The sequence below is a fragment of the Haematobia irritans genome, chromosome 1 (assembly GCF_050003625.1).
Source record: "Haematobia irritans isolate KBUSLIRL chromosome 1, ASM5000362v1, whole genome shotgun sequence".
Lineage (NCBI taxonomy): Eukaryota > Metazoa > Arthropoda > Insecta > Diptera > Muscidae > Haematobia > Haematobia irritans.
In genome coordinates, this window is record NC_134397.1 from 28641606 (window position 1) to 28668802 (window position 27197).

At 36.1% G+C, this 27197-nt stretch overlaps 2 protein-coding genes across 3 annotated transcripts; one reads left to right on the forward strand and one right to left on the reverse strand.

Moving 5' to 3' along the window:
• The first annotated feature begins 1228 nt into the window (after nt 1-1228).
• Cog1 (conserved oligomeric Golgi complex subunit 1) lies at nt 1229-18529 on the forward strand. 2 transcript variants are annotated; one of them, XR_012717884.1, is made up of 6 exons: nt 1229-1440; nt 1509-2173; nt 4138-5219; nt 9259-9936; nt 9999-10073; nt 18198-18529. XR_012717884.1 is itself a non-coding variant. In XM_075289709.1 (5 exons), exons 1-5 carry the CDS (start codon nt 1304-1306, stop codon nt 18306-18308), a joined length of 2673 nt encoding a protein of 890 aa, XP_075145824.1. In that variant the 5' UTR covers nt 1229-1303; the 3' UTR covers nt 18309-18529. The 2 variants fall into 2 exon arrangements, 1 of the variants encoding a protein (XP_075145824.1); XM_075289709.1 differs by lacking the exon at nt 9999-10073.
• A 3263-nt stretch (nt 18530-21792) lies between these two features.
• LOC142220526 (uncharacterized) lies at nt 21793-26355 on the reverse strand. The gene is made up of 2 exons (XM_075289710.1): nt 26169-26355; nt 21793-22227 (listed from the first exon to the last, which is right to left on the reverse strand). The coding sequence occupies exons 1-2, from the start codon at nt 26229-26231 to the stop codon at nt 22078-22080; spliced, it is 213 nt and encodes a 70-aa protein (XP_075145825.1). The 5' UTR covers nt 26232-26355; the 3' UTR covers nt 21793-22077.
• Between the last annotated feature and the right edge of the window lie 842 nt (nt 26356-27197).

The following is a 27197-nucleotide window of genomic DNA, read 5'->3' on the forward strand; positions in this document are numbered from 1 at the left end:
AAAATTTTGGCAGGGTTCGCATGAAAGTATTTTGCCTTTACTATTGTTACAAGAGCCATTTTATATTTTGTGAAACAACAAACGAATCTTGCTTTTTTGTACTTAAAGGCCGGTACTCTGTTCGGTTTTCGCGTTGAAACTCCATACAAAACCAAAAAATGCGAAAAATTTGCGAAATTTTTTCCATTTGTGATACTTTGTTTACTTTGAACATAGTACCGGCCTTAAGGCATTCTTGCGAAAAAAAATTTATAGAAACCATTATTTCGCACATAGAAAGCGGTGTTTGTTTAGGTAACTTGGAGCGCTATTTTACAGGGAGCGATATTGAATTAAGTTGGTGGTTGCTGTTAGTTATTACAAAATTAACATTTTATTTTCCTTGGGCAATTGATTTGCTGCTCCTTTGATCCTTTGTATAGTTTCGGAACAAAAATAAAATCCGTGTTTGTGTTATAAACCCACAAAAATAGTTTTAATAAATAAATTATTTCTTAATTCACATTGCAAATGGCGCCATGCTATAAACGTCAGTTTTTCAACTCGAAAAAAACAAAGTACCACAAATGGAAAAATTTCGCTAGTTTTTCGCATTTTTTAATTTTGTATGGAGTTTCAACGCGAAAACCGAACAGAGTACCGGCCTTTACCAATTATTATAAGTACTTACACTGCCAACATTTTTTGAATTTGGGGTCGCTTCCGAGAATCCCCACTACGTCGAAAACAGTCGTATACGATATCTAAAACTCCTCGAAAAAAAAACGTAAATGTTTTGTGATTATTATCCCGATGCCCAGTACCTATTACAGGATAATTTCCACAAAGAGGGACTGTTCGAAACCGAGACTTTTTACACGCATTGGGAAACATTTAACATAAACCGAGGTGAGTATAAGTTCAGTAGCCCAGGGGGCTAGTTAGAAATTTGACATTTGTTAAAAATTCTCGACATTTATGACATTACACACCTTGGCATATTTTGATTTTTTCAAAACAAATAAATATTATTTTTATTTATTAAAGTTATGAGTACAGCAAAATATCAATGTTCACTATAGTAAATAGATATTTCACCATAGTGAAAAGTTTCGGTCCTGAAACAAATCTATTCAAGAGGAGTTCCTTTATTACCCGCCTTTCTGTTCATTACCACAAACCTATGTCATTGACAGCACTGTTGTGACGACTATTGTGAATACCTAACTAAACAGCTGTTATTGTACGTGTCAAAATCACAACAATAATAGTTATCTGTTTGCCGAATTTGTAAAAACTCGTAGGAAAATATATAATTAAAGCAATGGCAGCATTAAATTTGTTAAATATCAATGTTGATACACTTTTCGAACAACATGGTGTTGGGGAAATTGATGCAGTACACAAGAAAATCCAAGAGGTGGTGGAAAACAAGAGAGAAGAATTAAGAACTATGGTTGGGTAAGAGAGATAAATAGAAAATCCATTTGGCTTGGATAAAATCACTCCATCCATGCATTTTTTCTCAGGGAGCGGTATCGTGATCTTTTAAAAGCTGCAGATACAATAACATCCATGCAGGATTCCACTAAAGCTCTCATAGAGCAGGTAGATAATATCAATGCCAACTGTAAGAAACTAAGTGAACAACAATTGCTGGGATTCAAAACAGAAACGGATAGTGCCGGTGAATTGAAGACACGCAATGCCAATAAACAGTTGAATAACTATTTTAGTACAATGGTGCAGATTAAATTACTAACATCCTTGCCCGAAATGATATGGTCTCAAATAGATCGTGAACATTATTATGCAGCAACGGAATTGTTTATATTTAGTCGCCACATAAGTACGGGCCTACAATTGGATTCTAGTAATCCATTAATGCAGAAATTACCAGTGGCCAAGAAACAATGGGAAATTTTAAAACCCTTTCACATGACTATAAAACAGCAAATATTGAATGCCTTGGAACGAGAAAATCTAGCTCCAGAATTGACAGCAGATTGTCTATTGGCTTTGTTGCTGCTGGATCGATGTACTATGGAGATGGTGTTGAAGACATTTCTAAATTTACGTTCTGCTGCATTTCTCAATTGTCTGACAGCGGAAGGTGGCAGGGTTAAAGAAAGGATTCTAATCAGTTTAAGGGTGCTAAATGAAAGTTTGGATATGGTAGCCAAGTGTTTTATGGGTAAGTGGAAGCTATGATTTGATGTTTTGCAAATCGCAAGAAAATACTTTCAGTGATCAAATGGTAGATTTGATCACTGAAAACTCGAAACCTACTGAAAAAAGTAAATAGTTTTTCTCTAAAAGAAATTTTTCTTTTCAGTAAGTAGTATAAATTCCCTTATTTTACTGTCTAATAAGCTCGACTAAACATTGTAATAATATGTAATTTAAATGATTTGGACAATGGAATAGTCTGCATTGATTTCAGGCTAACATAGAAATTTGGGAATAAAACTAAAACTCATTAAATTAAGTCGGTCGGTGCCTACAATATTATATCCAGCACCACTTTGTAGATCCACATTTTCGATAGCATATCAAATCTGTCCAATGGGTTCGGTGCTGTATACAAAGGTTTTTGTTCCCATCTACATATTTTTAAATCTGACCCGATTTGGACAAAATTTGTTAGATTTCTACAAAAGTTAAGTAGGCTAATGCCCAGGGATGGAACACAATGTTAGTAAAAAACATTTAAATCTGAACCAAGTTTGAGCCAACTTCGCAAAAGTGTATTTATGATTTATCGGTTGATAGATATGTATTAGAGGTATAGGCAAAACGGAGTAATTTTTACAAGTTTTCGACTTAGCAGTGGCGATTTTCTAAGGAAAATGTGGGTATTTTGGCCATTTTTGCCCAAATCGGAAAAACATAGATATGGAAGCCAAATCGAAATCTGAACCGATTTCAACCAAATTTGACATGCATAGTTTCTATGTTAATTCTACCCCCTGTACAAAATTTCACGAAAATCGGATTACAAATTTGCCATCTGTGGTGACGGAAAATCGGGTGAAAGGTATATATGGGAGCTATATCTAAATCTGAACCGATTTCAACCAAAATTGGCATGCATATCCAGAACTTAAATTCTTAAATTCTAGGTTATGTGGCAGCCCGATGTATCAGGCTGACTTAGACTATTCAGTCTATTGTGATACCACAATGGTGAACTTATCTCTTATCACTGAGTGCTACCCGATTCCATGTTAAGCTCAATGACAAGAGACCTCCTTTTTATAGCCGAGTCCGTACGTTGTTCCAAATTGCAATCAAACCAATTAGAGAAGCTTTGAAACCCTCAGAAATATCAGCAGCATTACTGAGGTGGGATAATCCACTACTGTTCGGTCGAAGCAGGAATCGAACCCACGACCTTGTGTATGCAAAGCGGGCATGCTAACCATTGCACCACGATGGCTCCCGAGCTATATATAAATCTGTACCGATTTCAACCAAATTCAGCAAGCGTAGTTAAAATATTAATTCTACTCCCTCTGCAAATTTTCACGAAAATCAGAGTACAACTTTGGCCTCTGTGGTCATATTAGTACAAGTCGGTCGAAAGATGTATATGAGAGCTATATCTAAATCTGAACCGATTTCAATAAAACTTAACTACTCTTCTAATTCTCCTTGCGCAAAATTTCAACCAAATTGGGCCCATATAAGTGCATATCGGGCGAAAGATATGTATGGGAGGTATATCTAAATCTGAACCAATTTCTTCCAAAATCAAGAGGGTTCTGACCCAAATGTTGAGTGTTGTGCCAAATTTGAAGTCGATTGGATTAAAACTGCGATCTAGACTTTGATCACAAAAATGTGTTCACAAACAGGCGGACAGACGGACGGACAGACGAACATGGCTAGACCGACTCACGGACCCTCCCTGAGCATTATTGCCAAAGACATCATGTGTCTGTCTCCTCTCCTTCTGGGTGTTGCAAACATATGCACTAACTTATAATACCCTGTTCCACAGTGGGGCACAGGGTATAAATAGCAAAAGTAAAATATAAAACAAGTTTACTAAAATCAAAAAGATTTTTTTATTATTTGTTTATAAATTTATATAAATTCATTTATTTTGTTATCCCAAATATCTTACAAATTTAAAATTTCCCTTTACTTTTGCAGAAGATGGAATTCTTTTCAAAAAACTCAAGGAGCAAACAGATCCAACGGCACCACCAACCATAGCACGCATGGACAATGATGATGTACAATTTGCCCATTTATTGCCTGATATTATAACGAATTTTAGGCCAAAATTTGAGGCAATAAATTTTAAAAATGAATCAGTGGCTTCATCCTTGGAAACATTCCTGGAGGATACCCAACGTATAGCCGACGTTCACTTAAAACAGCTTTTCAATTTTGTCACCAATATGAATACAATTCAAGATATCAAAACGGAAGCCAATAATCTTAGAAAACAATTAAATCTATCAGTTTTAGCCACACAATGTAATATAACACAATCTATGGATTTCTATGAATTGCGTTATGTACCGCTAATAAATCAACGTATACGAAATATAATCGAAGATAGTTGGACAAAAGGTATAGATCAAACCTTTGCAGCCCTTGAAAATACGATACAAAATGGAGATGCTTTGAATCGAGGAAATTATTCCCTTTGGCAAGAGTTATCCAGTGATTTACCAAACAGTTTGGATCAAGCTTTAAGTGAAGATTTGAAAACGAAAAAAATGCTAATGAAATCCAAAGGTTATGATGACAAGATTATCCGAATAGCAACGGAATATGATAATCATTTGGCAGCAATTATAAAGGAGATGAATATATTGTTGGAAGAACCCACCACCAAGTTGGAAGATAAACAAGCTTTGGTGGAGTTCTTGAGAAATACGGCACAAAAACAAATAACCGTATATATCTCGAAAGTGAAGCAGCTAAACTTACAGGCCTCACAAAGATCAGCTTTACTGTTTGCCATACGTTGCTGTTGTGCTTTGGTGGAACTTTGTCCTCATATGAAAATATGTTTTTGTCAATCTAGCTCATGGCGTAAGCTATTGGGCCAGACTTCCAAATCTGCGACTTCTCAAGAACATTGGCAGAGAATTTGTGGTCTTCTCGAAGATGAAGTGTTTCAATTGTGGATATGTCTTTTAAATGGTATCTTGGATGAATATAAATGTGATCACTATTTGGCTAATGTGAATACAAGTACTGTGGTTACAGAAGATTTTGCGGTAAGTCTAGACATTTTATTATGAAATCATATTATTATTATTATTGGCCGTAAGGGCATCATCTTTTATTGACGTTGTCTGTGGATACCTATTTTTATTGTCGTAGATGTGAATATGAGGGAAAATGAATATGTGAGGAAAAATAAATCCGTATGTGAATATTTGTTTCTGCGCCATCTATACACACAAAATTTTTTTTCTGATTCAATCACGAAATTAATTGATCCAATTAATTTTTTAATTGAAATGTCTTCAATCACAGAAATGATAGTATCAATTAAAAAACTAATTGAAGGTCAATTAAAAAATTAATTGATCAAATTAAAAACAAGTATATACGGCCGTAAGTACGGCCAGGCCGAATTTTATGTACCCTCCACCAAGGATTGCCTAGAAACTTCTACTAAAGACGGTCATACACAATTGAATTATTTGGGTTGCGGCCAATGGCAAGGCATCTTAAAACTTCTTAACATCATCTTTTAAATTGTGAGTTAATCCATGGGGAATATATATTAGGCAAAACAAGGGCCGAATAAATACCTATATATTCAGTTCTTGACCGGTATATATAGGGCAGAAATAATTGCGAACCGATATGAACACTTGTGCGGTAATTATAAAGCCAGAAAGCCAGAATTGAAATATGGGGCTCGATTTATATGGGGGCTATATATAATTATGAACACGATTCTACCAAAAATGACAGATTTTTTACTGTTTGGTAGATTGGTAGAATTCTTGATGTTTTGGAAGATTTTGCAAAATATTCCTCTCTAACTAAGAGTTGCTTCATAAATTTTCTATAGATAAAAAATTTTGACAAAATTTTCTACAGAAATAAAATTCTGAAAAAATTTTTCTATAGAAATGAAATTTTGACAAAATTTTCTATAGAAATACATTCTTAACAAAATTTTCTATACAGATTATGTTTTGACAAAATTTTCTAAAGAAATAAAATGTTGACAAAATTTTCTATAGAAATAAAATTTTGACAAAACCTTCTATAGAAATATAAAATTTTGACAAAATTTTCTATAGAATATAAAATTTTGACAAAATTTTCTATGGCAATAAAATTTTGGTAGATTATTTTTGACTCTTAGAGACTCCGCAAGCCAAATCTGGGGATTGGTTTATATGGGGGGCTATATATAATTATGGACCGATGTGGACCAATGTTTTGCATGGTTGTTAAAGATCATATACCAACACCATATACCAAATTTCAGCCGGATCAGATGAAATCTGCTTCTCTTTGAGGCTCCGCAAGCCAAATCTGGGGATCGGTTTATATGGGGGGGCTATATATAATTATGGACCGATGTGGACCAATTTTTGCATGGTTGTTAAAGACCATATACCAACACAATATTCCAAATTTCAGCCGGATCAGATGAAATCTGCTTCTCTTTGAGGCTCCGCAAGCCAAATCTGGGGATCGGTTTATATGGGGGGGCTATATATAATTATGGACCGATGTGGACCAATTTTTGCATGGTTGTTAAAGACCATATACCAACACAATATTCCAAATTTCCGCCGGATCGGATGAAATATGCTTCTCTTTGAGGCTCCGCAAGCCAAATCGGGGGATCGGTTTATATGGGGGCTATATATAATTATGAACCGATGTAGACCAACTTTTGCATGGTTGTTAGAGACCATATACCAACATCATGTACCAAATTTCAGCCGGATTGGATGCAATTTGCTTCTCTTTTAGGCTCCACAAGCCAAATCTGGGGATCGGTTTATAAGGGGGCTATATATAATTATGGACCGATGTGGACCAATTTTTGCATGGTTGTTAAAGACCATATACAAACACCATATACCAAATTTCAGCCGGATCAGATTAAATCTGCTTCTCTTTGTGGCTCCGCAAGCCAAATCTGGGGATCGGTTTATATGGGGGCTATATATAATTATGGACCGATGTCGACCAATTTTTGTATGGTTGTTAGAGACCATATACCAACACCATGTACCAAATTTCAGCCACATCGGATGAAATATGCTTCTCATAGAGGCTCCGCAAGCCAAATCTGGGGATCGGTTTATATGGGGGCTATATATAATTATGAACCGATGTAGACCAACTTTTGCATGGTTGTTAGAGACCATATACCAACACCATGTACCAAATTTCAGCCAGATCGGAAGAAATATGCTTCTCTTAGAGGCTCCTCAAGCTAAATCTGGGCGTCCGTTTATATGGGGGCTATACGTAAAAGTAATCCGATATGGGCCATTTGCAATACCATCCGACCTACATCAATAACAACTACTATATATATATATATATATATATATATATATATATATATATATATATATATATATATATATATATATATATATATATATTATTTATTTTTATACTATTTTATACATATTTATATTTATTAATTAATTTATTTTTATACTATTTTATACATATTTATATTTATTACATACACGCATATGTTCTCACATTGTCATAACTTGAATTGTACTTTATTCATAGTTAGTAGTCCGTTGCAATTTATATAAATTGGCCGCTAAGTGGCTTCAAATTACATGATGAAAATAAAAATAAATAAATAATTTTTATACCCTCCACCATAGGATGGGCTCTCAGACCACATAAAGTATATATATATATATATATATATATATATATATATATATATATATATATACTTTATGTGGTCTGAGAGCAATATTTCGATGTGTTACAAACGCAATGACAAAGTTAATATACCCCCATCCTATGGTGGAGGGTATAAAAATTATTTATTTATTTTTATTTTCATCATGTAATTTGAAGCCACTTAGCGGCCAATTTATATAAATTGCAACGGACTACTAACTATGAATAAAGTACAATTCAAGTTATGACAATGTGAGAACATATGCGTGTATGTAATAAATATAAATATGTATAAAATAGTATAAAAATAAATTAATTAATAAATATAAATATGTATAAAATAGTATAAAAATAAATTAATTAATAATATGAAATATGACCAAATATTTTAGGTTCCCAATATAATTAAAAAAAGACAAAATAAGAAAAGATTATTTACTAAATCAACCACAACAAAGCAACACTACTAACACGAGGTTGGATAACCTTCATGTAGGTGATCCAAGATGATCGAGTAATTTTTTTCGATAAGTCGAATCAGAAATCGAGAAATCCTTTAAGTTAGTAGGGAGACAATTATATGATCTGGCGATTCTAGACTGAAATGACTTGTCCATATAACCTCTGGCAAGCGGCATAACAATCTGATTTCGCCGCGAGCGGCCAAAAGAAAATAAGTCAACGAGAAATCGAGGTGACTGAGCACTGAAAATCTTGTGGAAAAGAACAAGTGACCTGAAGTCAATAAAACTAGGGCACCCAAGGAACTCCTGGACATGAGGAGAAATATGGTCATATCGACGAAGTGAATATAGATAACGGACTATTCTATGAATTGCTAGTTTAACCTCCCTTATGTTACCAGCATTTGTGCCACAAAAAACCTCAATACAGTATAGAATATTGGGCATTGTCAAAGCATAAACAAGTCTCTTCTTTAATGAAAAAGGCAGCATCAAATCAGAGTTGTACAATTGGCGTAGAGTCAAATTCGTATGACTAACAACATTGTCTATATGTATATCAAATGAAAGTCTATCGTCAATGGTAACCCCCAAACATTTCAAATGGTGTACAACCTCAATATTACACCCATTGTAAGAGAGAGTTAGTCCAATATCAGGATGAGATGAAAAAATTAATGCCTTTGATACGATTAATTTTTCTGATTGATTTTTGTTTCAATTAAAAAAATCGTTGAATCAATTAAATTTTTAATTAAATATTTTTTAAAGCTCAGTTAAAATTTTAATTGGAAAAATGTTGGTGAATTTTTTTTTCTGTGTAGCTTCGCACGTCTTCTAAAAACTAGAGTTAATGTAGAATATCATATAATGACATTGTTTTAGGCCTTCCCGATATTTATAAAATCATAATTTAATCCTTATTCTTCTATTCCAGCATTGGGAAATCATTACCATAGAACAAAAAGATGACCAGGAAATGTCGGTGCAATCAACATTTCGTATACCAACACAACCACGAATTTCCTTACAAGCCTATGTCCATGTATTGATAACAAATTTAAAAGAAATCGTACCAGAAACATTACCCACTAAAGTTTTACTAAAACTTAAAAATATGCTCTGTGAAGACTTTCTCCAACACTATAGCCGTTTAATAGAAAACACTGAAACATCTGTCCTAGGACAAAATATTGCTTTACAATTATATTTTGATTTGAAATTTTTACAAAATTCTTTCGACATTAGTCGAGAGCAAAAGGAGAAATTCACAACTCTGCAGAATACCTACAAAGAGTTTATAGATCCTTTCGATTTTGAGTTATTCTCGGCACATTTAATGGCAAACGTTAAACGAGCAGTAACACGTTATAATTGTTTATTAGGTGTCCTAACAACCACACCCACAACGACGACAGTGACTAACCAAACGAATCAATCTGCTGCAAGTAGTACGGGACACCAAGAGAAAGATCCCAATGTTCTAAGTTTATGTTCGAGTGGTGCCACAACACTTTGGTTCCCTCTATTGCCTGTAGTTTCGTCAACCACCAATGTAGTGACATCAACAAGCCATGAGGTCACAAGAAAAGTATTGAGCTCGGAAATGGAAAAGGTAACCAAATTTTAATTTTTAGTCTTATTTCAATGATTAATTTTTTGGACTTTTTTTTAAAGGATTTGTTATATGAATTATAAACTACCTATGTATTTATATTTCCAACAATATATTTTCGGTTGCTTGGGAGTAAAGTAATTATATATGAGTATATACATATCTTGTATTATGCATGATGTTGAGTTTGTAACAGCTTTTATTGTTACGTTTTGCTTAAGGATGTAGGCGTCGTACAAAAAAATCGCTTTTCGCTGATAATTGAAATTTTAATTTTTATGTAGAAAGGTGCAAATTTTTAACAAACGAAATTTGATTTCGGCCAACCCTAGTGTTTCAATCTGCCAACTGCCAGCTCTATTGCAAGGCTTGATATTTTTGCGGTTATACGTACTCAGAACGGTTTGAAATACGAGCACTATTTGAAAATGAAATTAAAGCTTGAACATTTTCGTGAGATTATTTCTTACAACTTTCAATGTAGATTAACTCAACAACAAAGGTTAGGTTAGGTATATTGGCAGCTCGATTTTTCAGCCTCACTTCGACTATTCAGTTCATTTTGATACCACAGTGGTGAAACTTCTCTCAGTGATGAGTGCTGCCCGATTCTATCGCAGCATAAAATGGAGCACTATTTCAGCCAGATTGTAAGGGAGAGAGGCTGTACCAACTGCTTACAAAACAACCGTAACTTAGGCACAGGAACTGGTAAATTGTGGTCAACAGTGAGAGCCCTGTTGTTGTTGTTGTAACAGTTTATTGTGATCTCATCCATTTCATGTTATACGCTTGGTACATCAGCTTGTTGGCAGATCAAGGAACTCTGCGACTAAGATGGGGTAAGTCGGGTTGGTTTGGCTGGGCAAGAGAAAAGATGACGCGTGTCGTGTGGCCCTTGGTTGCAAATTGGACAAACGTCAGCTACGCTGCTATCAATCACCGATAAGTAGGAATTGAGGCGGCTGCACTTGCCTGATCTTAATTGGGCCAAAACTACCCTAGTCTGCCGTGGGAGGTCTCTTTCCTCCGGTGCTATGGGCGGTGGTCGGACTCCAAGAACAGGATTAACCTTGTAGCTTCTCACCGCTTCAGCTACAGTATCCTCATGAATCCTGTTCAAACCTGCCTGGTACGCTGCTTGATCTAGAGGCTCTCTTTTATAGCGCTGGATCTCGCGCTCTAGATTATGTATATCAACCCTTACGTTCCTGGGTGGTGGTTGTGTATCCATAAGATGGTGGTTTGGATGATTACTGCGATAACAACCCAGGAGATACTGCTTTGACAACATGTAGTTGTGTCTTCGCACAGGGATGATCTTTGTCTCCACATAAAGGTGATCCAGGGGTGTGCTGCGGAGACACCCAGTCGCAGTTCTAAGAGCAGCGTTCTGGCAGGTTTGTATGTTATTCCACTGCGTATCACTGGTCTGCGGTGTCCACACTGGCGCTGCATAGTTTACCACTGACCGGCCAATTGCCTTATAAGTAGTTAGCAAGGTTTCTTTGTCCGCACCCCAAGTACTGACGGCTAGTGACTTGAGGACCTTGTTTCTACCACGGAGCTTATTACAAATTGCAGTGGCATGGGCAGATGACCTAAAAAGGCTGTCGAATGTGACCCCAAGAATCTTGGGGTAATTTGTGGTCGGAATTATTACTCCATCGACTCTGATATTCAACTGCCTGCGCACTTCTGCCGTCCATGTAGTAAATAGTGTGGCTGAGGATTTGGTGGGGGATATCCTCAAGTTTCTCGCAGTGAAATAACTGGTAAGATTAGCTATGTAGACGTTCAACCGATCGCAAATGTCATCAACATTGGGCCCAGATGCCAAGATTGTACAGTCATCCGCATATGATACAATCTCGACGCCGTCAGGAGGGGGTGGAATCGAGGACATGTAGAGGTTAAACAGTGCCGGAGATATCACCCCACCTTGGGGAACTCCCTGTTTAACTCTACGCGGTCTTGACTTTCTGTCCCTGAATTCCACGTACGACTGGCGTCCACACATATAATTCAGCACCCAACGCTTCGCTCCTGCCGGTAGGGACGTATTCTCGATGTCCTCAAATAATGTGGCATGGTTGACCGTATCGAATGCTTTCGATAGGTCAAGCGCCACGAGGACCGTCCTGTGACACGGCCTGGGCTGGTTAAGCCCCTTATTAATATGTGTCGAAATGGCATGTAAGGCTGTTGTCGTACTATGTACCTTACGGAATCCATGTTGATGGTGGGCAGCTGGAAAATTCTCCACAAGGCTGGGGAGGAGTAATGCCTCAAGTGTCTTGGCTACTGGCGAAAGAAGGGATATCGGTCTGTACGATTCACCTTTGTTCGAATCTTTGCCCGGTTTCAGTAGTGGAATCACCCTTCCCATTTTCCAGACATCGGGTATAATGTGTGATTCCAAAGACAAATTGAGGAGTCTGGTCAGGTACTCAACTCCCAGTATTCCCAGATGCTTCAGCATTAGCATTGAAATTCCGTCAGGGCCCAGCGCCTTAGATGGTTTCGCGCTGTTGATGACATTGGTAACTTCGGCTGCAGTAAATTGTGGTGTGTCATCGGCTCGGAGACCACGTACACGACGGGTGGCTCTCCTTTTCGCTCTATCACTCTCGGGATGCTCGACAAACTGTCGGTTGAAGTATTTGGCGCACCTCTTCGGATCAGTCACAGTCACGTCGCCAAATGTGACTGAAATCCCATCATCCCTTGTGGAGGGGTTCGAGAGGGCTCTAACTGTTGACCACAATTTACCAGTTCCTGTTCCTAAGTTACATTGCTTCAGGTGCTCTAACCAAGTGTTCCGCTTGTGCTCGTCGACTATCTTACTAATCTCTAGATTTAGTTCTCTGATTCTAGGATCAGCAGCGTTAGCACGACGGCGTTCATCACGCTCGTCTGCGAGTCCCGCCGCTTCGGCTGGGAAGTTGGGCCTCACCTGGGCAATTCGACCAGCGGGTATGAAGCGAGCGGCTGCTGCGTTGATGATGTCCCGGAACTCCCTCTGGGCAACATGAACATGTGAGGGGGACGGGAGCTCACTGAAGCGGCGATCGGTGTATTCTCTGAAGCCTTCCCAGTTGGCTTTCTTTTGATTAATAAACGTCCGGCGTTCAGAGGTTATGAAATCGGAGGGTCGGTTGATGGTGAGAATTATGGGGAGGTGGTCCGAACCCAATGAAATGACGGGTTGCCAGGAGACGTCATTTATCAGACCAGGCGATGCTAACGATAAGTCTGGCGAACTGCTGCAGTCACCCATAATTCTCGTGGGGGCCTCTTCGTTCACCGTGCAAAATGTGGAGTCGTCTATCTGCTCTGCCAAAGCTATGCCCCTCTGGTCATTACCCAGGAGAGAATGCCAAAGTTCATGGTGGGCATTAAAATCTCCTAGAACCAATCGGTTATGCCCGCTCAACAACCACTCAATGTTTGGGCTATAACCAGGAGCACAGCTACCAACCGGCGGTATGTACACATTGTATAGCTCTATCTCGGCAGCCCCACACTTAACTGCTACCCCCATACATTCCATGTACGGGTCATTAGTGTCTAGCACAAGCGTGATAGGTCTATACTGCACGGAACGGTGTAATATGAAAGCCAGGCCACCACCTCCATTTCTTGTGCGATCCTTCCGTAGGACATTGTACCCATCACAATGTCGTAGGCTGCAGGTGGAATTCAGCTTTGTTTCCTGGATCGCCGCGACCCTTATCCTTTTCCGATTCATAAAGTCTACGATCTCACTAATCTTACCACGGAGCCCGTTGCAATTAAATTGCAAAAATGATGCACTCTCCGGAACTGGTACAACAATATTCGGTGTAAGATGCTGCGGCGGAGAATATTGTTGTGCGGGAGAAGTCGGTGGGGTCACATAATCAGATGACCCACTGCTGCTGTCATTGGCACAGCATCCTGCCACGAAGTCAGTTTGACTATACTCCCGCAGCGATGTTAGGCCGGAGCAATTCCGGAAGTGCACCCATTCCATGCACCGGTTACACCTCACCGAAACCGAGCGATGGTGAATTCGATTTCGGCAGACGGCACAGTACCATGGTCCGGGGTTTTCCTCTATCCCGGCTCGGACCAAAAGCAGGCGGAGAAGGCTCCCCGGGATGCACCTTCTCCAACACGAAAAAATGGACGAGACAACACGTACACTGAGGAGGCAGCCGCTGGCCGATGGCTGGTATCCATCGGGTCAATCCGGTGCGTAGAACCCGCCGCCGTGGGATTGGCCCTCTCGAACCCCGCTACAAGGGATGATGGGATTTCAGTCACCTTTGGCGACGTGACTGATCCGAAGAGATGCGCCAAATACTTCAACCGACTGTTTGTCGAGCATCCCGAGAGTGATAGAGCGAAAAGGAGAGCCACTCGTCGCATACGTGGTCTCCGAGCCGACGACACACCACCAGTCGAAGTTACCAATGTCATCAACAGCGCGAAACCATCTAAGGCGCTGGGCCCCGACGGAATTTCAATGCTAATGCTGAAGCATCTGGGAATACTGGGAGTTGAGTACCTGACCAGACTCCTCAATTTGTCCTTGGAATCACTCATTATACCCGATGTCTGGAAGATGGGAAGAGTGATTCCACGTACAGACCGATATCCCTTCTCTCGCCAGTAGCCAAGACACTTGAGGCAATACTCCTCCCCAGCCTTGTGGAGAATTTTCCAGCTGCCCACCATCAACATGGATTCCGTAAGGTACACAGTACGACGACAGCCTTACATGCCATTTCGACACATATCAATAGGGGACTTAATCAGCCCAGGCCGTGTCATAGGACGGTCCTCGTGGCGCTTGACCTATTGAAAGCGTTCGATACGGTCAACCATGCCACATTATTCGAGGACATCGAGAACACGTCCCTACCGGCAGGAACGAAGCGTTGGGTTCTGAATTATATGTGTGGACGCCAGTCGTACGTGGAATTCAGGGACAAGAAGTCAAAACCCCGTAGATATCTCCGGCACTGTTTAACCTCTACCTGTCCTCGATTCCACCCCCTCCTGACGGCGTCGAGATTGTGTCTTCGGCAGCACTTGGGGTGCGGACAAAGAAACCTTGTTAACTTCATATAAGGCAATTGGCCGGTCAGTGGTAAACTATGCAGCGCCAGTGTGGACACCTCAAACGAGCGATACGCAGTGGAATAACATACAGACCTGTCAGAACGCTGCCCTTAGAACCGCAACAGGATGTCTCGACAGTACACCCCTGGATCACCTTTATGCGGAGACCAAGATCATCCCAGTGCGTCGACACAACTACATGTTGTCAAAGCAGTACCTCTTGGGTTGCCATCGAAGTTGTCATCCGAATCACCATCTTGTGGATAGACAACCTCCACCCAGGAATGTAAGGGTTGATCTTCACCTTCTAGAGCCCGAGATCCAGCGTTACAAAAGAGAGCCTCTCGATCAGGCAGCATACCAGACAGGTCTGAACAGGATTCATGAGAATACTGTAGCTGAAGCGGTGAGAAGCTACAAGGTTAATCCTGTTCTCGGAGTCCGACCGCCGCCCATTGCACTGGAGGAGAGAGACCTCCCACGGCAGACAAGCGTAGTTTTGGCCCAACTAAGATCAGGCAAGTGCAGCCGCCTCAATTCATACTTATCAGTGATTGATAGCAGCGTAACTGACGTGTGTCCCATATGTAATCAAGGGCCACATGACACTCGTCACCTTTTTGCTTGCCCAGCTAAGCCTACCCGTCTCACTACCAGATCACTCTGGACACACCCCATCCTTGTCGCAGAGTTCCTTGAGCTACCAGCTGAAATACACAAGCCTAGAACAAAATGGATTAAACTACATTCAAAACTGTTACAACAACAACAACAACAACAACAACAAAACAACCGAATCAGCGTTGATTTTTGTGGGCGATGTCCCGATTTAGAGCAGCTTCTACATAGCGCTGATATAATTGCACATTTTAATAGAAATATTGCTCGGAAGTGATATATAATCTTGAGTATAGCATTGTTGGCGTGAAGGAAAACAGCACTACCTTTCATGCATCTATACTGCATGAATTGGTTACAATAACGTAAACGAATGATCATAAACTAGTTTGATTACTCGTTTTTAAACTCTTACTGCTGAAGTATTTTTTGCTGGGATGTTAAGCTCAATGACATGGGACCTCCTTTTTATAGCCGAATCCGAACGGCGTTTAACATTGCAGTGAAACCACTTAGAGAAGCTTTGAAACACTCAGAAATTTCGCAAGCATTACTGAGGCGGGATAATCCACCACAGAAAAACTTTTTGGTATTTGGTCGAAACTGTGTTTGAACCCACGACCTTGTGTATATGTAAGGTCGACATGCTAACCATTGCACCATGGTGGTTAGGTTAAGGATAACGATAGGAATCCGGACAAAGGGGATTTATTTCCACTTAGACCCAATATGGTCAATTGAGATTCCTCAAACTTTTATTCTCTTCCTCTACGTGTTTATACCACTCCAGCCGGAATAATCACATCATATAGTATAATAGTCTTCAGATCTACTTAGGTTCACCACGCAGAGGTCTTGATGAAATCGAAAATACTCCTCAGGCTGCAGTCTCACAAGTCGGTAATGGGGTCTGAAAGAAGTAAGAGTCTAGTTTCTTGTTTTTTTCTGAAAGATAAAGCTAGTTACTGGCACATAAAATGGAATGAATTTTCCGTATCCTCAGGGTTCAGACACCATCTACAAATGCCATCATTCGTTAGAGCGATCCTTACCATGTGTTTTCCCAGAATATTGTGTGCTGCTATGATACCTGTTAACGGTCTTACCTCCTATCTTTGCATCGACATTACTATTTTGGGAGCCACCGTGGTGCAATGGTTAGCATGCCCGCCTTGCATACACAAGGTCGTGGGTTCGATTCCTGCTTCGACCGAACACCAAAAAAGTTTTCCAGCGGTGGATTATCCCACCTAAGTAATGCTGGTGACGTTTCTGAGGGTTTCAAAGCTTCTCTAAGTGGTTTCACTGCAAGGTGGAATGCCGTTCGGACTCGGCTATAAAAAGCAGGTCCCTTGTTATGGAGCTTAACATGGAATCGGGCAGCACTCAGTGATAAGAGAGAAGTTCACCAATGTGGTATCACAATGGACCGAATATTCTAAGTGAGTCTGATACATCGGGCTGCCACCTAACCTAACCTATTTCAAAATTCCTACTTTTATTCTCATCCCATATTATTAGAAGCCCCACGTCGCTTCCATAATTCTTCATTTTTTTCCATTGATCCTATAAATATAAAAAGAATGCGGAGAAAAAAGTGATGTTATTTGTGGCGTTTGTGCCAGTACATTTGCCTCTTCATTCTCTGTTATGCCATAATGTCAACGCACAGACTTATATTATGCTGTTCAATGAGAGCCATTAGATCTATGATAGCGGTTGACTACCTTCGACCTTATGTTTGTATTGCCTAGGGCCTTTATAGATGTCTGACTATCAATGAAAATTCTGAAGAATTCTAGAAGTTCTGTAGCTTTTGCCTGAAATACGATGCTGTAGATACCACAGCATGTGCCCTCGGTGCCATTTTGGGGCCATCCGTATAGATGTTAAGATCACCGAAATGTATCCTGTGTTCGTCCAGTTTGGGAACACAGTTCCCAATTCCCATGTGTTGACCGGCAGAGGCTATCAGTTAAGTATGTCTGGAAGCCGTGTTTTCTAATGTGTTCAGACCCTTCAGTCGAATTAGTATTAATAACTCCACGGCGGCAGTGGACGTTGTTTTCATCGCAACCTGCATCGATGAGCATAATTCAATGTTTAGCCATGAAGCTCCGTCAAGGACCACGAAGCTTGTGAATTCGACTGAGGTCGTTAATCACTCCAAGACGAATTTCATGTAGGTCATGCCAAAATCAGTTGTTAATCCAGAAACCATTGATGCTGTGCATCAACTGATATTGCAACATCGTCATGAGACTTATCATAAGATTGAGACAGCCTTAGACATGTCTCGGAATGATTTAAAATATACCATTTAAGTGTTTATGCTTCTTAATATAGTTATTCGTATTAATTTGCATGAATTTGCTGATTAAAAAGTTTCTTACTAAAATTAAAGTAATATTGGAAAATGATTTCATTTATGATTATACCTTTTTGTTGTTTGCTGTTTAATGGCTTTCGTATATTCTTTCGAATCATTTAATAATGAATTTTATATATATATTTTTCATCTCTTCCAAATATAGCCAAGTCCAACACGTAAATCTGGAACATTAACGGCAAGAAGAAGCGATTCTAAAAGTAAATCAGGCGCTGCATCATTTTTCGGTGCTATGTCTCAAGAATGGTTCCGATAGTAATAATGTGGTAAAATTGTATCAGCTTTAGTGTACTATAATTTATATAACACCATATTTTTATATTATCAATTTATAGCGATTCTAAATATAAATATACTAAAAGTATTTCAAAAAAAGGTAGTATAAACAAAAGTAATATTGATTTTTATACCCTCCACCATAGGATGGGGGTATATTAACTTTGTCATTCCGTTTGTAATACATCGAAATATTGCTCTAAGCCCCCATAAAGTATATATATATATATATATATATATATATATATATATATATATATATATATATATATATATATATATATATATATATATATATATATATATATATATATATATATATATATATATATATATATATATATTCTGCGTCGTGGTGAAATTCTGAGTCGATCTGAGCATGTCCGTCCGTCCGTCTATTGAAATCACGCTAACTTCCGAACGAAACAAGCTATCGACATGAAACTTGGCACAAGTAGTTGTTATTGATGTAGGTCGGATGGTATTGCAAATGGCCCATATCGGTACACTTTTACGTATAGCCCCCATATAAACGGACCCCCAAATTTGGCTTGCCGACCCTCTAAGAGAAGCAAATTTCATCCGAACCGGCTGAAATTTTGTACATTGTGTTAATATATGGTCTCTAACAACCATGCAAAAATTGGTCCACATCGGTCCATAATTATATATAGCCCCCATATAAACCGATCCCCCGATTTGGCTTGCCGAGCCTCTAAGAAAAGCAAATTTCATCCGATCCGGCTGAAATTTGGTACATAGTGTTAGTATATGGTCTCTAACAACCATGCAAAAATTGGTCTACATCGGTCCACAATTATATATTGCTCCCATATAAACCGATCCCCAGATTTGACCTCCGGAGCCTCGTGGAAGAGCAAAATTCACCCTATCCGGTTGAAATTTGGTACGTGGTGTTAGTATGTGTTCTCTAACAATCATACAAAAATTGGTCTATATCGGTCCATAATTATATGTAGCCCCCTATTAAACCGATCCCCAGATTTGATCTCCGGAGCCTCGTGGAATAGCCAAATTCAACCGATTCGGTTGAAATTTGGTACATGTTGTTAGTATATAGTCTCTAACAACCATGCAAAAATTGGTCCACATCGGTCCATAATTATATATAGCCCCCATATAAATCGATCCCCAGATTTGACCTCCGGAGCCTCATGGATGAGCAAAATTCATCCGATCCGGTTGAAATTTGGTACGTGGTGAAATTTATTTCTATAGAATATTTTTCCAAATTTTATTTCTATAGAAAATTTTGCCAAAATTTTATTACAAATTTTTGTCAAAATTTTATTTCTATAGAAAATTTTGTTAATTTTTTTTTCTAAAGAAAATATTGTCAAAATTTTATTTCTATAGAAAATTTTGTCAAAATTTTATTTCTATAGAAAATTTTGTCAAAATTTTATTTCTATAGAAAATTTTGTCAAACTGAATTACATACGTATTTAATTGGCCTTTTTTTAGTTTTGTTTAATATATACCTCGTATGGACTAACTTACAATTGAGAAGACGGTGTTAAGAAGTTTTAAGCCATCGGCAAGTGTTACCGCAACCCAAGTAATTCTATTGTTGATGGCAGTCTTTAGTACAAGTTTCTATGCAATCCATGGTGGAGGGTACATAAGATTCGGCCTGGCCGAACTTACGGCCGTATATACTTGTTAATTTTATCTTGATGAGGCATATGAATTTTGTATACTCATATGGGACTAAACAAAGTGGGCTACCACCATGGATGAACTTTTTCTAGTGGATGATGCACTGCCCTCTCTTGCATTAGCCCTTAGGTTAGGTTAGGTGGCAGTCTCACATAGACTATTTAGAGCTGCCCGATTCCACATTCTACTGATACCACTTAGAGAAGCTTTGAAATCCTCAGAAATGTCACCAGCATTACTGAGGTGGGATAATCCATCGCTGAAAAACTTTTTGGTGTTCGATCGAAGCAGGAATCGAACCCACGACCTTGTGTATGCAAGGCGGGCATGCTAACCATTGCATTGGCTCCCATTATTACTCAATTATGTATGGAACAAAATATCGGCCAAATGGGCGCCGCGACCTCGGTGGCACACCTTCATCCGATGGTCCAAATTTTCGATGACGCTGAGGCATAATCGAGGTTCTATGCCGTTAATGTGCCGAATTATCTCATCCTTTAGCTCTTGAATTCTTGCTGGCTTATCGACGTACTCCTTTTCTTTCGGGCTGCCACCTAACCTAACCTAACCTAATTGAGTAATACCAATATATCATAATAAAATAAAATTACAATGATTTCCTAAATAGTTTGTGTTTTATTCAAAATCAACATCGGCCCTTGAAATTTTAACCACCCTTTATATGGGAGCTGTATCTAAATCTGAACGGATTTCAACCAAACTTGGCCCACTTGCAAGTGGATAGGCAAAAGTTAAATTTCAAATTATTTCCATCATTGGTGCTCATATTATCTTGTGATCTCCCACTTTTTATCGTCTCATTTCATTTCGTCAAAATTTTATTTCTCTAGAAAATCTCGTAAATTTTTTTTCGGTAGAAAATTTTGTCAAAGTTTTTTTTTAGAAAATTATGTCAAAATTTTATGTTTCTAGAAAATTATGTGAAAATTGTATTTATTTCTATAGCAAGAAATAAAATTTTTACAAATTTTTCTAGAGAAATAAAATTTTGACATTTTCTATAGAATTTTTGACTACATTTTCTATATATAGAAAATTTTGACAAAATTTTATTTCTCTATGGCAAATTTTGTCAAAATTTTATGTTTCCAGAAAATTATGTCAAAATTTTATTTTTATTTGTTTCTATAGCAAGAAATACAATTTTTACAAATTTTTCTAGAGAAATAAAATTTTGACATTTTCTGTAGAATTTTTGACTACATTTTCTATATATAGAACATTTTGACAAAATTTTATTTCTCTATGGCAAATTTTGTCAAAATTTTATTTCTATAGAATTTTTTTTTCAAAATTGTACAGTTAAAATAAAGAACACATTGGAAGGACAGTTTTGGTAGTGCTTTTAAAATTGTGCCTTTAGAAGAACTTCTAAATTTTTTTGCTGAATAAATTTTTTTTGGCAAAAAAGTTATAATTTTAGCAAAGCAAGAATTGAAAAATTATAGGCATTCAACGGGGTTCGTCCTTCGGAGTTACCAAATTAAATTATTCGGTTTTTTCTTTCCCCATTCACTGAATACCATACCATGTTAGTCTAAAATTCTATAATGCTAGTAATTTTCCATTTACTGTTGAAAAAGTGAACTAAATGCTTGTAAGGGTGATGAACTTACTGAAGCTTAAATTCTTGTTTATATTATCTTTTAAAATTATCAAGGGACATGTTTAATTTCCAATATTTAAGTGCAATGTTTATTAATAAACACAAGTTATTTTTTAGAATAAAAATAAAAGAAATATTCCTTAAACACATGTAGTATATTAAGATCATATAAATTGTTTATTTTTATTATTAATTCTGCTAGTGTTACTTTATATTTCTCATTGTCTTACAATATATAGAAAAAAAAAAACAATATGATTATTATAATTAAGTTTTTTTCTTTGTAGCATAAACATAAAATAAAATCCAATAAAAATTACAAATTAACCAAAAACGAAATACCATTGATTTGTGGAACACTTGAAGAAATAAAGCACTTATTAAGCTTATACATTATAATGATGAGATTAAGAGGATTCAAGTTAGTGTTTGAGTTGTACTATTTCTTGCCACCTTTTTTGCCTCCACCACCACCACCTCCGCCTTTTTGGTCTTGACCTTTTTTAGCTCCACCTCCTTTATCACCACCTCCACCTTTGTTTTTGCCACCTCCCTTATCACCTCCTCCTCCTCCGCCACCACCTTTCTTCTGCAAAATAAGTAATATCAAAAACGTTAATTACCTTTTTTCCCCTTATTTATTTTATTCATTATTTTTTCTTCATTCGCCTTTCTTTACTCCTCGCTCTTCATTAGATGCTGATAAAAGAGCAAGAGCTTCTGTTTGTTTATGGATAATTTAGTTTAGAAAGGTGAAAAGTTCAAATTTTTCCACTTATTTAAGTTTGTACAACATAAATAGTAGTGTTGCAAAGCATTTGAAGGGTTTGGCTATTCAATCCTCTATCTCTAGGGACCAGTTAATTACATGCTGTTTTAATCTTAGCAAACCAACAACAACTAAAAAAATCTTAAATATAGGTTTTTTTGTAAATTATAAAAAGAGTGGGAATTTTCTGTTGCCATAGAAAATTACTTTGAAAAGCACGACTAGAGGTTCTTACGTATTAAATGAAAAAAAAAAATCCTTTTATTTGGAATTTGTTATTTTGACCTTTAGATTTCCAATTTACTTTGTTGGTAAATATGAATACAAAAAACAAATAAATAAATAAATAAAAAATCTTCTAACATATTTAGGGCTGGACCACTTCACAGAAAAATAGTTTTTTTCAGATTCAATCACGAATTTTTTTATACCCAATTTCAATTGGGCATAAAAAAATAATTGATTACAAAATTAATTCACTTCATTAATTCAAATTTCAATTAATCAACATAAATTCAAAATTTAATTGATGTTGATTGCAAAAAAAAAAAACTCTATCATCATACACGGATGAAAAAGACTGTTTTTCATATGTTTGGCTATAAACATTATATGTTTGGAACACAAATTTTTAAACACAATATTTTTGAGTGCAAGCATATAATGTTCATAAACTAGCATAACATGTTTGGGACATATATGTTAATATGTTAGAACATATTATGTTTGGGACATAAAATGTTTTTAAATATAATATGCTTGGATGCAAACATATATTAATTTAGAAATAGCCTATAAACATATATGTGTTTAGTAGCTTGGAGCGCTATTTAACAGGGAGCGATATTGAATTAAGTTGGTGGTTGTTGCTTGTTATTACAAAATTAACATTTTATGTTTCCTTGGGCAATTGATCAGCTACTTCTTTGATCCTTACAAACTGTGTGGTCCGCTGTTCGAATCCCCGTCCGGCAAAAGGTAAAATTAAAATAAAAAAAATCATACAATTGAATAATTTCTTCTACAATGTTTGTATTACAGAAAAAGGTGCTAAGAACTAAAAAATCTCGTGGAAGTGAGAAAGATGTCGAGGGAATATACAATTGGGCAGAAACAAAATTTTGAGCATTCAGGTCGAAAACCTATGTTGTTAGCACCTATATTACCTGTTTATTTTCATAATTCATTATGATTGTAAATATATAAATAAATAAATAAAATTTTGAGCACAATATTGTTTGGGAGAATTTTTTTAAGCATATAATATTTTTGGGTGCAAAATGCTTCCAAACATATTATATGTTCACATAATAACATATTGTTTTTTGGAAGACAACATTATTGAATTTGGATGCAAAAATACAAAATGTTTGGAAATTGACTACCCAAACATATATTGTTTAGACCAATATGCTTTCAAACATATTATATATTGGAAGAGATCAAACATATAAATGTTTGGGCAATAGCCAAAAATGTATATGCTTGAAGCAAAATATGTTTGGGAGTATATGTTACAGAAGCGATTTTTTGTGAGCGTGTAGTTAGAATGGGTATAGTAAGTTTGTCATTCCGTTTGTGACACCTCGAAATATCGATTTCCGACTAAAATTGGAAATCTAGAGGTATTTTAGGACCACGAATATATGTGTCCAAAATATTGTGTATCGGTACAGGTTCTGGTATAGCTCCCATGTGTTAAGTCTCCCGATTTCTATGTTGTATGTATCTGTCATCAAATCCACCTAAAATTCTATATATTTATTTTCAAGTAACCTGACGAAGAGTTTTCTAAGGAAACAATTATATTTTTTGATTAATGGTGGTGGGTATATAAGATTCGGCCCAGTCGAACTTTAGTCCGTATATACTTGTTCTAACTGAGTTCGTCTCCAAATTTTGATTAAAAAGTTAATTGTATCAACTAATTTTTTTAATTGAAAAAAATCAGTTTCTATGGATGGAGATATCGAAATTTTAATGACCATTGTGCGATAGAAATGAAGCGAGAAATTTTTTGGGGATGGTCAAGAATTAAAGTACTTTTCACTCTAGGTCGCTTACTTTAAGAGATATGAGCAAACTAAGTTTTTCATATAAAAATTTCAATTTTTTTAGGTTTTAGGTGGTTGAATTTAGGTTTTGGTGGATTTTTCAATTTTTTGGCGGTGGTCACGAATTAAAGTCCTTTTCGCTCTAGGACGCTTAGTTTAGGACATAGGTTATGAGCAAAATAAGTTTTTCATATAAAAATTTAATTTTTTTTTAGGTTTTGGGTGGATTTTTAAATTTTTTGGGGGTGGTCACGAATTAAAGTCCTTTTCGCTCTAGGATGCATGACGCATGCTAATGGTTCTGAATTCTGTTGCCCATGGTCTGCAACCGAAATGTTTGTTTGTCGAGGACTTCAATACATCTTTAGGACATTTTGCCGATAATATCTGGCATTTACTGTGACCCCACGATCGATAAAATATGTTATTCCTCTCCAACGAAAAGGTACTTCACAAAATTTCTATAGAAATAAAATTTTGACAAAATTTTCTATAGAAATAAAATTTTGAAAAAATTCTATAGAAATAAAATTTTGACAAAATTTTGTATAAAATAAAATTCAGAAGAGAAATAAAATTTTGACAATATTTTCTGTAGAAATAAAAATTTGACAAAATTTTCTATAGAAATACAATTTTGAAAGAATTTTTTATAGAAATAAAATTTTGATAAAATTTTCTATAGAAATAAAATTTTGACAAAATTTTCTGTAGAAATAAAATTTTGACAAAATTTTCTATAGAAATAAAATTTTGACAAAATTTTCTATAGAAATAAAATTTTGACAAAATTTTCTAAGAAATAAAATTTTGAAAATATTTTCTATAGAAATAAAATTTTGACAAAATTTTCTATAGAAATACAATTTTGACAACATTTTGTATAGAAATAAAATTTTGACAAAATTTTCTATAGAAATAAAATTTTGACAAAATCTTCTATAGAAATAAAATTTTCTATAGAAATAAAATTTTGACAAAATTTTCTATAGAAATAAAATTTTGACAAAACTTTCTATAAAAATAAAATTTTGACATAATTTTCTATAGAAATAAAATTTTGACAAAATTTTCGATAGAAATAAAATTCTGACAAAATTTTCTAAGAAATAAAATTTTGACAAAATTTTCTAAGAAATATAATTTTGAAAATATTTTCTATAGAAATAAAATTTTGACAAAATCTTCTATAGAAATAAAATTTTCTACAGAAATAAAATTTTGAAAAAAATCTGTAGAAATCAAATTTTGACAGAATTTTCATATAAATAAAATTTTGACAGGATTTTCCTTTAAATAAAATTTTGACAAAATTTTTTATAGAAATAAAATTTTGACAAAATTTTCTATAGAAATAAAATTTTGACAAAATTTCCTATAGAAATAAAATTTTTACAAAATTTTGTATAACAATAAAATTTTGAAAGAATTATTTATTTTATTTTAGAATCGGTTTTCGGCAACGGGTCATTTTCATAATGCCATCCCGAAACTGATAGTGATTCCATAGTGATTCACTAGACCATAAATTACAAAAATATAACGGCAGAAACCGATTCCTTTTCTTAGCAGAATTTTTTATATGAGTTTAATAATGCCATTTTTTCTTAAAAGAGAGTATTTTTTCAGTTATATAATTTTAAAATTACTATATCAAATCAATAGCGAATAAAATGAATTCATAAGATTTCACTTAAAAAAACTTACATTTCCACCTCCACCGCCGGAACCTCCGCCGCCACCACCACCACCTCCTTTATTTTTACCCATATTTGACAATTATTTTAATAAGCAATACAATGTTTGTTTTTCAGTCTTTCTGATATATTTTGCTATTTGAATTTTTTGGATTCAACCCTACGCTGCCATATCAAGAAAACCACTAAAATCTAGACATAATTAAACCAAAGAAATTCCTATAGATACAAAAACAAACAAAAAATAAATAACAAATTCCCTTATTCAGTTTATTGTGTGTCTCTTATTTTCTTTCATGCTTTTTGTCTTTCATAAATTAGAAATCATTTTCAAGTGCAAGGCAACAATGATAATGAGAAAATTTCGCGAAAGTATGCAAGAAATACAAATGCATACATGCATTAGGGTAGGGTAGGCTAGGTATTAGAAACAGAATAAGCAAGAAAGAGCTAAAGTCACAGGCATCACAGGAGCTTCGTATCGAACTGAAATGATGCGTCTGAGTCTAGCATTGAGTGATAAACGGCCGCAATATTTAGAAAGCCATGACAAAAGATCAGTCGTTTTTCCTAATATTGCCAAAAACATGGGAAAACTTAGTGTATAGCGATGGATAATGCTTCGATTGATCAGTCTGTTACAATTGTTTCGGAATAAATTCTCAAATATTTCGGAAAAATCGCGCACTTTTAATTTTCGCTCCCTAGCAAACACTATCTCCACTATAGAATGGGGAAATATTGGTCTAAGACCCCATAAAGAATATTTATTCTGGATCGTGGTGAAATTTGTGTCGATCTAGCGATGTCCGTCCGTCCATCCGTCCGTCTGTTGAAATTACACTAACTTCCGATCGAAACAAGCTATCGCCTTAAAACATAGCACAAGTAGTTGTTATTGATACAAACAAACTTTTATAGAAAATTTTGTCAAAATTCTATTTCTAAAGAAAATAGAAAAATAGAAAAATTTGTCAAAATTCTATTTCTATAGAGAATTTTGTCAAAAATTTATTTCTATACAAAATTTTGTCAAAAT